At 37.6% G+C, this 17,349-nt stretch overlaps 1 protein-coding gene across 3 annotated transcripts in view; it reads right to left on the bottom strand.

The window, feature by feature from the left end:
• The window catches only part of HMGCLL1 (3-hydroxy-3-methylglutaryl-CoA lyase like 1), an 84,887-nt gene that overhangs the window by 27,258 nt on the left and 40,280 nt on the right, over positions 1 to 17,349 (bottom strand). For 2 of the 3 annotated variants that reach the window (XM_059834589.1, XM_059834594.1), the window contains 2 exons: positions 10,910 to 10,973; positions 6,254 to 6,442 (listed from right to left, as the gene is read on the bottom strand). In XM_059834589.1, coding sequence (XP_059690572.1) covers positions 6,254 to 6,442; positions 10,910 to 10,973 — 253 coding nt within the window. The remainder of the gene's footprint in view (positions 1 to 6,253; positions 6,443 to 10,909; positions 10,974 to 17,349) is intronic. The other variant, XM_059834595.1, reaches the window with a different exon arrangement.

Below are 17,349 nucleotides of genomic sequence, written 5' to 3'. Positions count from 1 at the left end.
AACATAATGCATAGGAGTCAATGGTAGATAAAGCTGGGAGACAGGACAGAAGAATTTAAATCTTTATTCAAGGTTTGTGCATACACTTTGTTCTCTATTTTACAGGGAGAAAGTGAAGAAATTCAGATGTTGGTTAAACCTAGACTGTAGGCAGATAAAAAGCAGTCCTAAATTTTGACCCTCCAAAATTGACCATTTATATCAGCACATAAATAAATGTGCATACCTGAATTAATGACCCTTTAATTTAATCCTGCTTTCTTTGTTCTCTTTTAAAGTCTTTGTTTTGTTACTCAGCATGCTGTGGATTTTTTTGATTGCTGTTTCATATTTAGAGAATCAGGGTACCAAGAATTTTTAGTTTTACTGTGTAATTTTTACTTATCTCATGTCCTCATTGCTCTCTCTAACAAAGCTCATCTAGTTTTAAAATCTCTCTTAATTTTGTTACCCTATCCAAGCAACCATCCAAAACATCACAGCCCAGCCATGGCTTTGCATTAAAATTATGAAAGAGGGGGAATTTCAAGATAAATCCAGGAGAAACTGCTGGTTTTAAGTTTGCATCTGTTTGGAAATGAAATATAAAAAAGAAATCAGGACACAAAGCTCATTTAAACTAAACCAAAGGAAAATGTGCTTACAACATTAAGTTTTGTAAAATTGTACTTCAAAAAATTATCCTGTTGCTTTGTTTTAAATCAAAAGATTGAACTATGATTGTATGCATGTGTATATGCATAACTCAGTAAAAAGGTAACAAATCACCACCAGAAACCCTAGAACAATTTATATGTAACTAGTATACACATGTATTTGCCTTCTTCCTATTTGACCTCCCACCATTGCTATCCGTACCTTCATGACATTTTACCATTATTCTTTTTTAACACTATTCTGTTCTATTCAGCTACTCTAACTTGCACGGCTTCTAGCTGTACATACTAGTCATTCACTGGGATAAGCTAACATGAGCCTTGCATCCTTGTAGACATCTACTAAAGTAAGTTGGACAAACCAAACATGAAAGAACTGACTGCAGGATACAAATGCTAAGTGAATTTTCTAGTACAGAAATATTCTTACAGATTCTGTATTTATTTGGAAATTCATCATTATGGGTATATTCTTTTAGGTCAGTTAGTCCCAGAAATACAGGTCTAAAAACCTCAGAGGAGAATGGCAAAGAAAGTAGCCTGGCACCTAAAAGAGATGTTGAAGTTCATGATACCCCTCAGACACAGACACCAATTCCTCAGGCTGACTTTTTGGACTCTTTTTTTCCCCAGCAAAGTTCCCAGTGCAGAACTGTTAGGGCTTTATGTACACCCAGATACCAGTAAATGCTTTCTGAATTTAACTGAGTGGCAATATCTTGCCTCTCTGCAAGACAAAGCCTCCCCCTGAGCTCCAAGATCAAAGCACATTACCCCTGCTAACTCACAGCTGCTGTATCTGCCAGCTCAGCACCAACTCCACTATCTGCCATTCACAGCCATCCTTAAAGCTCAAGATATTGGTTGCTAGTCCCTCCTCTAAATACTTGACTGTCTCAGGCAGACTGCTGCATAAAGGAAGGCAAGTGAGGAGCCAAGAGTCACAGCTAGGCAGGCAGCGGATGCAACCTCACCAAAACGGAGCCAGAAAGTCAAGTCAGCAATTCAAAGTCAAGATCAGGTCTGAAGACAGTAACAAGATCAGCCACAGTCCAGTGCTCATCCAGCAAGTCCCTAGTGATGAGCCAGGTCTGAGGTTAAGCCAGTAAGTCAAGCCAGCAGGTGAGGATGAGGATGAGAATCAGGGAGGTACAAGACTGGGAGCAAGCGCAATTGCAGTGCTGCTGCAGGGTAGCTCAGGCAGGGGCCAAGCACAAGAGTTTCAGGTTTAAAGCCACTTCCAAGTGAAGGAGGGGGATCCCCCACTGAGGCTCCTTAGCAGCAAGCAACTCATGGACATGACATCTTAGCTGGTCTCTAACCACTAGCTGAAAGGGGTCTTGACAGCCTGTTACTGCAGGAAAGCTAAACTGCCAAAACCAGAAAATCCTGTGTTTGGAAAAAAAAGGACAAGCCAGGTACTTACATCTAGGAGATGGTTTTGGGTGGAAAATTCATCTCACCTAAGGTTTCACATGTAAGCTTGTAAGAATCATGGAAAAGGGGAATTTTAAACACAAACTTTTCTCAGTTGCTTAACTTAGGCTCTAGCATTTCAGCTTGGGGGCTGTTGTGAACTCTACTCCGGTAACACAATGATCCTTGTGAAATAATAAACCATGAACTTCAGCATCTATGTTCAGATTCCTCTCCTGGTTCTGGCACTTAAAACTTAGCCATATCAACAGTGACTGCCTTTGGTGAATCTAGTCCTTACTACAGAAGTAAACTGGAGCCACAAAAATATGCAAGTTGGTTAGTCTCTCCAGCATGCACCAAAGGGGCTATAATCTATTTAGTTAAGTGATGACGGGAAGAGTTCAGCAGCCAGCCATTTCTATTTGGCTTTTTTAAAAAAAAAAAAGTTTATTTCATCTTTAAAATTCAAGGATCTTAAATACATTAATGAAATATTATTAAATACTTTAAACTCTCTGTAAGGGGATATATTATAATGTTTGTAATGAAAATCTGTATTCACAAATTTGGATTTTGCAGTCTCAACCTCAAAAATTTAATTAGAGGCTTGCTAAATTCTGTTTCTGGTACTGTAGTGTGGATTTTCTTTCAAAAATCCTGTTTTCTGGAAAAAGGAAGCACTAATAAAAAGTAATTTCATTTGGCAAATCATCAATCTCATTCATCTCATTGTGTTCAATAAGGTGGAAATTATTACACAAGGTGGTAAAAATCCTCGCTCCCTGTAAGTCATTAGAGTATTATTCTTGTTTTCTCTAATTTAGGATTTGATCCCAGTGGTACAGGGATCAGTTTATATTAATAAATTATGATAGCAATTTGAATTTTATAAAGTTCTATGGGATTACCATTTGATTGTTTCATTCATTGAGGTATCACTGTTGGCCAAAACTCCTCTTTGCCTCTTTGCATATTCTTTCTCATGTTCAGATATGTGCTGTGAAAACACAAAGCTATTTCTGGCAACTACACAAGCTATGCAAGAAAAGAGCTCTGTATCACTTCCATTAAAAAACTTTCCCTTTCTTACCCATTCTGTACATGATACAGGAGTCAATTGTCAAGGTAACTCAAATGTCGCCAGATCAATGGTCTCCCTTATTGGGGCCTCTCCAGCACAGAAGTTTCTTGACCCATCTTTTTACCCTTCCTTGGAGGTCTGTAACAATTTCCTATAAATGTTTTACTACTTCTTTTAGCTACATTTTGTGTTTGTCACATTAGCTAACCCACATATGTAATTTCACTCAAAACACCACAACCTCTAACTAGATTGCCACATCACCTTCCACCTTCTGAATTTGTCTTTTTGGTAAATTGTATACTCTGATATTCTAATATTAAACCTTTTAAGCAAAAGCCAGTCATGTTTCTACTTTAAATGTTTACTGGTTTGTTCTGAAGCATCGCTTCATGTTCCTCACATTTTTATACAGATTGTCTTCATAAAAGAAAGTGAATTTCCTTTCTCTAGGCAATGCTTTCTATCTATATTATTCACTTCAACAACTTAAAAAATTACTTATCCGTTAAAAGTTGGCTAATCTCTCTCCCATCTTTCACTACCTATCCTTTCGCTAAAACAACACACATAAAACTGAATACTAAAAATACAAGACTACTTCCCTGCTAATTTCTTATACAGATACGGCCTGTCAGTTCTAGATGACTTTGGATCAGCCCCAAACAAAAGAAAATACTCTGGGTAGTATAATCCTGCATGGAACAATGCGATCTGTATAAAAAATCACTTACTGAATCACCAGCACCACTTTCCACTCCTAGGAGATCTCCCATCGAAGCAATGCCTGAATTAGTGTAGAGTGATTTGTGGCTTTCCAGCTGTCATTCATTAATTCTTAGGAAATACAGTATACAATACAATAGTACTCAGCCTGAGGTTGTAGTTTGCACTGTCTTAGGAAGAGTGCAATTTGCCTGCTGAATGTTCTTTAAAATTGTTTTCAAACGATAACCGTAGCCTGTTATTTCTATAACCCCTCAAACACCTTTCACTCCCGATGAAATATTGTGTCGGTCGCAGAGACCCATAAAGGAGGAAGGGTAAGGAATTGCATCTGTGGAGAGTCTGGTCTATGAAACGAACTGCTGAGCTGAAGGAAAGGGGTTTCACTCCAGTACTTTGCCATTCGTGTTTCTTTGGCAGAGAGGAAAGCACAGGCAAGCCTGACAGCAGGGGCTAGAAGTGAGCTGGGCACTATGGTCCACTGGCTTTGGCACTTTACCATCCGGCTGACCTGTAAAAGCTGCCTTGTTTTAGAAGTGGTATTGCTTAGCTGTAATGCACCACTAGCTGCCTCGTTTCTTCGACCAAAGGCAGGAGAGGATGTTGTGACGTATCGGCCCCATTTGAGGATCCAAGAGCCTGGGGACCTACCTTTAGAGCGAGCCAAGGAGCTGCTTGCAGAAAGCCAGTCAGAGAGACTGTGTAATGCCTGCTTCATCAAGGACTTCTGGCAAAATCTATGACAAGTTCAGCTCAGCCAAAAACACCGCACCTTTAGACATGCACTGTAGCAGAACTTGAGCACACAGGGAAGTTTTCTGGTGGGTCTCAGGCACCCCTGGCTTCCCAGAAATCTGAGAAGGCTGCATAGGGACTTTTTTTTAGGTCTGTTGCTCTCTTGAATTTACTTGTTAATTAGCCTGAATTGCACATGAAGTACCTAAAAGCTTTTTTCCCCCTTTAACTCTTAGACAGTTGATGTAAGAAGTAAATAAAAATAGAGGAGCAGGAGGTAGACCTGAGACAAGAATCACTTACAACAAGTACTGGAGTTAACAAAGCATAGCCATCGTTCAGTGTTTAGTAGGCACCCTGACAGCAATTATTTTAAGGAAGGATTTGCAAAACAATGCTTCAAGTATTTTTATGGCGAACTCCTCCCATGCTCAGGGGTTTTCATGCTTTTAGCTATTACATCTGCAACTGAAGCTAACTGTGAAATTAGCAATTTATTTATCCCATGGTACATACACACACATTTGCAACAGTAAAAGCGAGTAAGGGTCAATAGTGAACACTGTGAGTAAAAGTTAGAACCTTTTTTACCAGATTTTGCCATTCAGTATTTAATCAAATACCTGCAGAGATTCCCATATTGAACCATTTCCCTCTTCCTTCTTGTTGCTTATATCACTAATACTGTTAACACACTGCTGTTATTTCTAAACAACATAATAGGAGCTCTGCCAAAATAACAAGTCAGGACAAAGGAAAGACGAGCTTCAAAATGGCTGCCTGAATTGCAAGGAAGCAGAAGATGCCATTAAGTATAAAATACAACAATAAAGGCCTATGATTTGTAAACAGCTTTTGATTCTGTAACATTTAGTAAAAATAGGTCTCCTTAGGAATGCCTGTACACATTAAGATATTTTTCAAGATTGTATCTTTACAAAAACTACATTAGAACTTGTAGTCTGTTTCTTGTACTCTGTCCTATTCTTAAAAATATATAAACACAAAGGGAAAATATCTCTTATGGAAATTAACTATTTCTTATTATTAGCCACAGATTTGAAAGAAGATTAAACAGGATATAAAGTTGTTGCTGATCTTATTTGGAAGGTATAATTGATAAGCAAAAAAGCATACAGAAGCCATGTTAACAGTGATAAAATTATCTATACCACTCTGCCTGTGTACATAATTATCAATAATTTAGATTTATCCATCTGAAATCAAGATGTAATTATGCATTATTCTATTTTATATTGAGACACCTCTGCAAAATAGAGAGTTTAGTTTAGTGAACAATGAACATACAGATGTTCCTAAGAAAAGTGGAATCTGAGACGTCAGAAAAAAGCTGTATTTTATCTCCCTCATTCATCCAAAATCAATGGAATATAATAATCACCACTGGTTTTTAGTGATTTTGTATGGAATTGAAGGCTATAAGTAGATAAGAATTGAAATTTTCTTGCAAAAGCAGCAGCAGTAACACCTGTAGACAACCCAACTTTCTGAAAGTTTAGTGAGTGCCTCTTTCCTTTTCTAGTAATTTCTTTAAGGATGGAATTTTTTAAAATTGTGCATTTGAATTAAACTAAGACTATTACTATCTTATCTATGATATGAGAACCTGAGTTACCTGTATGGCTGTGAGGATATTGGCTAACGCCTGGCCATACGTGTCATGACAGTGAACAGCAAGAGCACTCAGAGGAATTTCTTTCATAACAGCTTCCAACATTCTTTTCATACTTCCAGGAGTCCCCACACCAATTGTGTCCCCCAGAGAGATTTCATAACAGCCCATACTGTACAGCCGCTTAGATACCTGATTAGAAACAGAGAAACATGAAAAGGTCAAGATGTAAGAATATAAAACAGGGTCAAGAACATACATTAAAAAGGAAACACTTCTGTACAGGTTTCAGGTTTTGACCCACTGAGGTGGACCTATGTATCAGAAACCCTCTATTCATTCTTGAAAATTGTCACCCAAGAAGAACATCCCATAGATCCTCTTATTTTAAATTGATAGTTCTGCTTCTGTACATGGAATAACCAACCAAGCCACATCCATCAGAAACTTGCTTTTTGACTTTTTGACTTTTTGACACAGAATCCAAATAAGCAAGATTTCACGCTATGAATTAAGTTTCTGTCAAGCCCTTTCCCAACGTTTTCCTCTCTCTGGGGATTTCCCAGCTGTTTGGTTTTCTTCATGTACTTTTCAGCTTACAAGTTGTGCAGGGTAAAGACCTGCCCTTTTGTTTGCTTATTACACGGAGCTAAGCACATGGCTGAACTAAGACAATAAATAATTAAGAAGCAGCCTGATTTTGCTTTCTCTTGGCACTGAAACCATCAATGAAAACTGAAGTTTTAACATGTTGTAGTTAATAATAATTTTGCTTGCTTTTCATGAAATCAAACATTAAAATACTAACAAAGCAAAACTGTAACTTCATTAACATTCTAGTCTTTAAGTTTTAAATTTTTTCTTAATACCAAAAAAACCCTATACAAATAGTTCTTATGTAAGTAGAGCCCTAAATGTTTCTGGAATTACACCTCTGAGGAGTTCTTTGTATGAGTAAGAGATTTGAGGTCTGGCTTTGTAATGTCTGTATGGAGAGAGACGCTCAGAAGCACAAAATTATGTTTGCACCAAAAATATTGCTTTAGAAATTGAATGTAGAATCTTTCCATCTTAGTTCTGTTGAATTTATTTGGAAAGGGTTTCACCTTATTTTCAGTTGCTGAGTATGTTTGTCCCCTTTAGCATTCCCCACTGTGTATTAGCAATCCCAAAAGGCCACTCCACAGGAATGGAATCCCAATCTGGAAATTAACTGTTTAGAAATGAAAAAATATGACCTTTTTCCAAGACATCTTCAGTTGCACTGCACTCTGCTGTTAAAGCAATTCCAGAACTTCATCAGTGGGATTGCTGTGAATATGTCTGAGGAAGCTGACAAAGTGCTGCACCAGCAGTCTCGGAAGTGCTGGATTAATATTGCTGTTCACTTAATTCAAAGAACAGCTGAAAAAGAACTTCAAGTAGTCTGAATCATTCTGCTTAAAGCTTGGAAATGCTATGACTACTGCAAAGGTAGTAAAACTCTTTGTGCTTTAAAGTCAAAGAGCCCTGGTTCGCATCAACATAAATTCAATATACACTTTACGAAAGGGACATTCACCAGAATGCAAAAAAGATTCTATCTTGCAGCATATTTTTAAATCATCAACACAGGGCAGGTGTTTTAACTGGACTACTTTTGTAAGAAAAAAAAAAAAGATCATCTGCAGTTAGTGGTAGATTATCTCTAGTTAATCCCCAAACTTCAGTTTTTGTTTTAAGATCAGGGTAAAAGAAGCAGACTGCATTTTTTTCTCATGTTCTTTTTCATTCATGATTCAAAGTTTTTCTAGATGAGCATTTTAGTGATGACAAAGAGACCATATAAACTGCTAGAAATCACGGTGTATTCACTTTCCCAGGCTCAGTCCTTCGGTCTTTCAGCTTCTGAAAATAAAGTTCTGAAAGATGAAAGAAGAGAGGGGGAAACTGCTAACAAGCTGAGCATCATCACTGACTTGTCATGATCTAACCTTAAATTGACCCTTAAAAAGAGATCTACATTTAATTTTAACAAGAATGCGCATGCTTGGAAGCTGAATGGGAGTTTTTCATATTGGATTTTCTACCCTACCATAGTAGGAGGCAGCCCATTAGTTATAGTTTTGTAAGTTTTCAATGTGGATTTTTGGGAGGAGGGTGGGGGAGAAGAGAACAAACTGTTTTGTCAGTGTACTCAGAACGTGATTACCAGCTTGCAGCTTTGTTGATTGAACAGGGCTGTGTTCTGCACCACTGAGCAGTTTTACTATGCGTGAGTTTTGTGCTACTCCCCTTGGGAGCACTGACCTGACACCAAGCGTTGATCAAAATGGGAGTTGGTGACCCAACACTGCAACCCCTTAGGCATGTGAACTATCCTGTTGCTGGAAATAATATCTAAAACTACACTCTTAAGCTGAATATAAAGGTCATAATGGAGTTACTGATGATTTTAAGCAAATAACAACATAAAAACACACTGCAGTCCTTGTGCTGTAAGGGAAACTTTGTAATAATCCAACAGCATTCAAATAAGAGTAGGCACATTTTCTGTAGCCTGATCAGCCTGTATGCTGGATACTACTTAAATGAATTCACTGCTCTAGGTTAAAAGCAAGCTAAGGAGAGAAAGAAGCAGGCAGAAAGATAAAAACAGCCAAGTATAGGACTGGAAGACAATGGATAACACAACTGGCTTCAAGGATGTTATACCGTGCTTCCAACAACTTTCAAGTCTTATTTGCCTAAGGTTGAAATTCACAGGTTGATAAATAGTTAAATAGTGACTCCATTTCAAGAAAAAACAGAGTGATAGAAAAGGACTATGCAGTTTAATAGATGAGAAATGTTTTTTTTTTTTAAATAAAGAATCATATGGATGTACCAGATGGATTCTAGAAGTCTGAAGGCATCTGAAGTTTGCACTCACTAGATGACTATGTGTAAAACAGTTATGTACCTAGTAAGCCAGAAATGCATGTAGTCTGGTTAATGAGCCACCTCTCCTAATTGGTTTTGCTTCAGTTAAAAAATCTTTTGCTTAAAAAAAAAAAGTCTCTGTCAGTGACTGCAGAAGAAACAGTCTAAACCTTTCAATCATAGCTGCTGATTGCAATGCACAGTGACGACAGTCACACACTCCTATCCCAAGAAAGATGATGGCCAGCGAGGCAGCTCTCTGAAACGGTTTAGCAACACAGCCAGTAGTTTTTGTAATTTTGATTCAGCAAAGGATGAGTGTATGTGTTTATGTAAAATCCATGAACAGCTAATCAGATGCTTCTATATAAACATCAGTGCTTGCTGAATCAGGGCCTCAATAACTTTAATGAGGCAGCTTTTATTCTTAAAACACATACACAATGGTGTACAGGTACACAAGAAGACACTTACTAGGATGAAGGCAAAATAAAATATCTGTGTGAGTAAAAGTTTGCAGGTTTGGAACATTAAGTAGCACTCCCCCTGGCAAACTGAAAAGGAACTCTGTGCAAGGAGAGTAGTTAAAAAACAAGCAACACATGGAAAGAAGCCTGTTGGGGAACATGACATTGCAGTAAGCAATTTACCAACAGCACAGCTGAATCTGTCATCACTGCTCTAACTAAAGCTGTGTCACTTCTAACTTTCACTTCATATTAAACCCAATTAATTTAGAAATACTGAGTATCTTCCAATTTAGCTATTTTTTTCAGAGTGTGAGTATATGTGGCTGCTGTGGGAAAAGTATTATCACAAGTTCCATCTGGAATGTACACTAGAAGAAGGTGCAAGAGAACAGAACCTGAAAGCCACACACAGAGAATATACACACAATATATCAGACAGATGTTGACTAGCTGCTAGTGCTACAAAGAAAAAAAAAAGTGGTTTGGAGATTTTGCTAGATCACCAAAAGGTGATTAAGGGTAACAGAGAAGACAAGCCTTTCTGTAGGAGGAAGGCCAGCGTGTTCTGCCTTGTGACTCTTGAATTCTCTCCACTTTCTTCTCTACTGTCCATTTCAACTTTCATGCCCTCTTTGCCTTCCTGCAAAATTTAACACTCATGTTTCACTCATCTCTTTCTCTGCTGGAAAAAAAGGCTGGACTAAGCTGGACTTTCTTCTCCTTTATCCTGAATGGGAAAAGGGGGCGGGGAGGGAAGGTGCAGCTTCTTCCAACATAGCAGCAGAGCAAGTTAAGTCATAGGAAATCATGTTGGGGATGAGTTTTGGTTCATGTGTCAATCACATGACACTCTCCAGAAGCACAATGTTGTAGCAGTGGCTCTAACAGCTGACAGCACACTATGTTTATGTCCACATAAAGTGGATTTAAAAGCAGATACCCTTTGCAAGAGGTTGTGCTGGAAATCATCTCGTACAACATCGTCCACTGACATATGTGCTTGAGTGTATTTCCGTAAGCATTTCTTTACCTTCTTGGAGGAAATGGCATATAATATTTTTTCCTCATGACTGATAACAATCAAAACATACTATTTTCCTTAGATTTGACTGTATATGGTTGAGTCAGGTCATGAACCCAGTTTTAGTATTAGCTATGTTTTGTGTTTGTTTTCCTTAAATTTTATCCATTAAAGATCTTTATAGGATTAGGTAGAGAACATTACTTATAGACATTTTAAAACGTATTTTTGATTAATTAAAAAGACAAGCCAGAAGTTCACTCTTACTTCTGCCACTTTAGCTGGTATGATGTTTCCTTCATATGGGCATCCCAATGCACATGACACATACCTACAATAAAAAGCACACACAAAGATACTTCTGTTTTATATATGCATATTTGTATCCATCCATGTTACATTAAAAAAAAAGTTAAATATAATTTTGAATATTTAAGCCAGTCAATGTAGAACAAATATTTGAATGAAAAGTTAAAATTACATCAGATGAAAATAGCAGATTTATCAATTTTCTTTTTAAATCATAGAACAGAGATTTATAGCTTTATCTATGCTCAATGTATGTCACAAGTTGTAAAGGACTGGCAATGCAGCCAAGCTAATGCTGCTGCAGGAGATTTCAATTTTTCATGGTATTTCCTTCTGAAGCTGTAAAAGCCAGCTCAAGTTTTGCCTTGCCTAGCTCACACAAGGTATTCAGAGGAAGATATAATTTTCTTCCTTGTGCCAGCGACCTGGATCATAGAAAGCAACACATGGACACAAGCAACTTGTAACAACCACACCATCTTGTAAGTCATTAGAATTGTGGTGAATGGAGTAGCTTTCACTTCTATCTCTGTACTGGCATTACTGTCCCAATGTCCCAGAAGAATTATAGCTCCATTGCAAGCTCTAGTTTAGGTATGCCTTGGAAAATAAGAAACTGAGAAGTCCGACTGTGTCTCTCAGCAGCTATCGGCTCCACAAAGCACAAAAATTGAAAGCCACAACCAAGGCTCCATTGTTCAGTCTAAATGCTGTGTTAGCATACAATTTGGTTTAAATTTTTTTTAATGACAGTTAAGAGCCATGAAATTCCAGTTAAACTTCTAATTGTTTATCTTAAATTGATTAGGAATAGGATTAAACTAACCAGAAACAGCCATTCAAAATCAAAGTAAGTGTGGGTGTAGAGGGATTTACATCAGATTCAGAGGCAGGCAGAGCCCCAGTCCCAGTGGGAGGTTGCTCAGCTGTTTAATAGAAGAACAAGCCTTCATCGATCCCCCATCATTCCCCTTCCCTCAACACTGAGGGATATAATGTAAAATTATACACTGTATAATGCAAACGGGATTGAACAGATGCCAGTTTGTAGGTAGTCAAGGTCTGTAGGGTAAAGGATGTATTGTTTCTTTGCAGTTGAAGGAGAAACTGATTGACAGAATGTGAAATTAAGATAAGTAACAGGCAAAAACAAATCGTGAAAAAAAGTCAACATTTTAATGCGTAGAACATGTTTCATCCCTTATATGAAGGTACGGTGTTGGCACACTGGAAGTAGCAGTAAGAACGAAGCAAACCTTGAACCTAAAAAGAACTTGATTAGCCCTGACAAAGAAATGGAAATGAATTTTGTTTCCACAAAAGTGGTTGGGTCCATTACATCCTGCTCGTAATTTTAGTCCAGATGCCTACTAGGCATGATTTCAATTATCTGTATGTCATTATGAAAACCAGGTTTTTGAAACTTGGCCATAGACTTCATTAAATATCACCCCCAGTTTAGACACCACTGTTCAAGTTTCAAAATTCTGAATTTTCTTATCTACATTAAGGATAAAAAAAATAGCTACTGTTAACAGTTAAACACTGCCCTGCTTTTCAGTGACACATAACTCAAAAACAATTCAGGATAATTTCCTTCATTTTTTTAACGCATACACAGTTTTTCAAATGAAACCAAGCATGAAAAATTTCAGACCCAAAGGATTGCTTTTTACATAATACTACAGTGCCTACAGCTAGTGAATACACACTTTTACTGAAATTACTTTGCAACACCAACCACAGCACTTATTATGAAGTGAGCAAGAACAGTACTAAATACAAAGTAAATGCAAAACATATGGTACATATGTGCACATTCCCTTTAATTACATATATCTTAACATGTTCCTAATGGCTACATATGTTAGATCAAGATGACGTGCATTTGGTAGTGATAATGTGGCATGAATAACATCTGGAATGGTGTAGGGCAAACAAAAGTAAAAGCAGGCCAAAAGGTATCTAGAGAAGAAGGGAATACTCCCTGTGGTTCACACCAGTGAGCAGAAACTTGCCTGAGCTCACATAATTCAGCTGGGCCTGCTGGGGTATGAAAGTACGTGGCGACCTGAGGAATCTGCCTACTACAATGTACAAATCTGTTTGAGATTATGAACTCTCTGCATGCTTACACCATTACGACTAGACTGACATTTTAAACAAGGAAAATATGACAGATATAATCTATCCAGGCATCTGATATTCAATATTAAACTGGAGAAAATAGGGATTACTGGAAGAATTTGACAGGTAAAGAACTTCCTACCAGAGAGAGAACAGTCACGTGGAGAATGAAAGAACTGTCTTTCAGTAGAGTTCATAAAGGATGAGCTTGGCAGAATTTTATCTAATATTTTCATTTAATGAATTGGCATAAAAAGTAGAGATGTGGTGATAACAATAAATTTCTTGGTACTGTCAATACCAAAAAAAGCCCTGGGATTCCATGCAGAAAGGACAGGAGCAACAGAAATGGGACTCAGTTGATGGCAATGACAAAGAAAGTGAAATGCTTAAAATGAGGCTGTAAAAGAGTAAAATGCACTCCACACATATATTGGGATAAACATTTTTAATAGAGGACATAAAACATGAATTCCGTTTGACAACGTCTCGCTGTATTCTTGTTGGAAGTAAGAGACACAATTTGAGTCATCTGTAGAAAAAGTAATGCAAGCTGGAACAGATGCAGGCAAGGGCTGAGTACAGCTAGCAGGGGTAGAGAGAGTCTAGCATATGAAAGGAGAAAATATGCATGTCTATGTGAAAGAGGGAAGATAATCGTGTGTCTGGTCTGAGCATTTGCCAAGACATCTAGACTTAAGGCAGCGCAGGGTGGGATGCTTTGTTATTGCATTTGTTTCGTTCCAAATTAATAAGCTTAAGTGAGAGGAAATAGGTTTCAATAGGGAATCTGTTATCTACAGATACGTTTGGCTGTTACTTTTTTTTTTTTTGTCTATGAAATAACCCATAAGGCATTAAGAGCACAAGAGAATCCAGCCAAAGCAGAACCCCAAGACCTCCACCCACACCCCTCCAAAATGGGAGGCAACTTTGAAGAACATGCTGAAGAACTGCTTAGAAAGAAGAAAATTAACAAGACAGAGACAGAGCCACAGAAAGCAACAAAAGGCACAAGTTTAAAGAAGAGTCTGGTCAACTGCAGCAAACACTACTGACAAGTCAAGAAGAATGAGGATAGACTACTGTTTCTGAGATCTTGTCATCAGGGAGTTTGGTGAGAGCTGTTGCAGTTGCAAGCAAGGAACAGAAGCCAAAGTGTAGGAGTTCTAGGAGGGAATCACAGAAGAGGGTCTCCAGACAGTAATTATAAACAGCGCCTTCAATGAGCTAAGGAATGAAGAAGAGATAGACGATGAGATATGATATGAAGAACCAAGTAGGGTCAAAGGTGCAATTTTTAAGAGGCAAACGCTTACTTATATTGCAGTGGAAAAGAGCCAGAGGACAATGAGAGGTTAAGAAAGAGAATAAGGGAGGGGAGAAATAAGAGGAAGAACAGAACATAGGGTCACTGGGGCAAGTGGAAGGGGTACAGAAGGGAAGTAGACAAGAAACTCCTGCTGCTCTGACAGTGGAGGGAGAAGGGAGTGACAGAAGGAAGAGCATGCTGTATCTGTTTTTCCTTAGGAGAAAAAGCAAGATCCTACGTGAAGAAAAGCAGCAGAGGGAAAAAGAGGGAAGAGTTTGAGCAATGAGTTGCAGAGGCAACTGGGATTTAATTTGGGGATTCAATTAAGTTGGAGAATACAGCTGTTTTCTAAAAAGATGGCAGGACTGAAAGAAAAAAAGACTTTGTAATGAAAAGCACTGTCTTGGTCTCAGGATATTCACCAGAGACACTCCACGGTATGAGAGCAGAAGCAAGTTTCTGGGAGTTCACAAAGCAGGCTCTGCAATGGAAGTGTTTAATTCTAAGTATGTGCTTAAATCTTTGCTGAATCAAGGCCAGACATTTTAGTAGCTTAACTACATCTCTAGCATGCCATCAAGAAAAGAGCCCATGCAACCAGAGGTGGAAAGCAGGACCTGCAATAAGTGAACGTATCTATACAGACGCTTTAGGAACACGTGGGTGTACGCCGTTTTGCTCACTCAGGTTCTGTGAAATCAGAATTCCTCCCTTTAATAAAAAGTGATAAAAAGAAGTTGCCTACTTGTTTCACCTGACAGAGTTTACTCAGTCTCTTGTCTGTTCTACAGATTTCACTGCAGGTGAGTATCATTTGGTCTTCTCCTAAATTGTTTTCTATGCATATAAAAATAATTAAAAAATAAACCCCAACAAATTTACTGTGTAATATTTTGGACAAAAATGCTCAACAGCCTCTGGGGATGGGGAGGGAGAAGGAAGAGGAAGAGAGTTTTCAATTTCTTCCAGTAAGCCAAAACCAAATTGCAATGTTCCACAAATGGTATAGACAGTATAAGGTCCCCACGATCAAGGTCACTAGGAATGGTGATAATCACCACACCAGCTCAATGACTGTGAAGTGCAGGATATAAAACCACGAACAGGGTAAATGAGCAAACTTTTCCTAACCAAAACGTGTTAAAAGGAAAATGAATCCAAGCAGAAACTGAACTCCATGTTGTAAACAGCCCTTTGTCAGCTTGTTTCAGCAAGAGTTCCAGAGCCAGATCCACAGCTGCTACCACAGCTGGAAGCTCAGAGCCTCCTGAGAAGCCAGTTGCAGACTCAGATGCTGCTGCTTCCTGTTTATTATTATAGTGTAAGTTCGCATATAATTTACCATGTTCACTGCAGATGTATTTATTTTTATTGGATGTTTGTGATAAAATGTATATGCCTATCATTTGGTGAATTCATAATATTAAGGTTGATATATTCTGTCTCTTTGCAAAGGAAGCCATTTGTTAAAATGAGACTATCTTTACTATAAGGAGAGGGGAAATACAAAGCAGATAAGAGGGAAAGGAGATTCTTCCAGAAACAGAATCTCCAAGCCAAGCCCAAGATGTGCAAATAAGGCCAGGATTTTTTTTCTACGTTTAATTTAAAAAAAATAAAGAATCAACATCTCCATGTATTTAGTGCCCAGTTGCGAGTAATATGTATGCTATTCAAAGTGAATCCTATAGTAATAATATTTGTTATTCTTTTTAGAATGCCCAGAAAACACTGTTAAATTGTGAACTATGTTCTAGAAAATAACTTCTTCTCTATAAACAGAACAAAACTGTTACTATAATGAAGGGCCACTTCTACACTTAACTTTTAATAACTATATCGAATTATCCATGGAGCAAACAGTAACATACTAGCAAACACATTGTATTGTTACCTTATAATTTCATGCTAACATTTCAAGTCTGATTTTATGCTACCTTTAAGAACAAACAGGGGTCATTTTTACTTCCCACAGGTATCCCTCTTTTTTTAAAAAAAAAAAAAAAAAAAAGCAGCTTTTCTGGCCTACTACTAATATTTTCTATCCGCAGGCACAAAAAAATGGGTAAAAGTTGGTATAAAGTTTTTCCTAAGGAAAATCTCTCCTCTTACATGGTGCAGTCATCCAGGATGACAGAGTTAGTACTATGGCTCCTACAACCTTGTCTTAACCTGTCCCCAGTTCAGAGAAATGCACCAAGTCCCCACATCCCAGCAATCTCTGGCTTCTCAAACTTCTCCAGGGGACTGTGACCAGCTGGCTTAATACTGTGTAACCCCATAGATTTGTTTACCATTTGCATACTAAAATGTGTTGCTTCCAAGTCTATTAAATGTTCATCTACATTTTGTGGTCCCCATAATCTCAAACATAGGTTCACTTACAGTGACATGAAGGTGTTAAATTGATTTTACTATCTAAAGAGGTGATAATGGTATAAATCACCCTATTAGGTTTAAAGCAATGTGAAAAAACACGTGTACTCCAGCCCTAAGTATTCCAGAATACCAGAATATATGAGTTCAAAGTTTCTGTCTGTATTCGTAAAACATACGCAGCTTTAAACTGTATTGATTTGTGGAAAACTGAATTGTTGGGAGTTTATCTCATGGTACTTCTAATTAGGTATATAAAATACAGTATTGTAAGGCCATCCAAACATCTTGAATTAAGGTGTTTAAGATGAATTGTAATAAAAGATAAAAAGAGCATTATTGAACTGAATATAAAGATCAGATTGTCTTGATAATCAGCAGTTTCAGATAATCAGGATGTTCCTCTATAAACAAACCAGACTTCATCATTAGTTTCTGGAATTACTCGTTATAAAGTATATTAAAATAAAACTGATGTGTTCTTCCTCTTGTTAGTTTTTTTTTCAAAATAAATCCAAATATCACTAGCACAAGATAAAGATAACTAAAATAAATTCTTTCTCTTTAAGTTTCCAGTATTTTG

This window comes from Gavia stellata, chromosome 2, assembly GCF_030936135.1.
Source record: "Gavia stellata isolate bGavSte3 chromosome 2, bGavSte3.hap2, whole genome shotgun sequence".
Classification (NCBI taxonomy): domain Eukaryota; kingdom Metazoa; phylum Chordata; class Aves; order Gaviiformes; family Gaviidae; genus Gavia; species Gavia stellata.
This window is presented reverse-complemented; position numbering and strand designations above follow the sequence as displayed.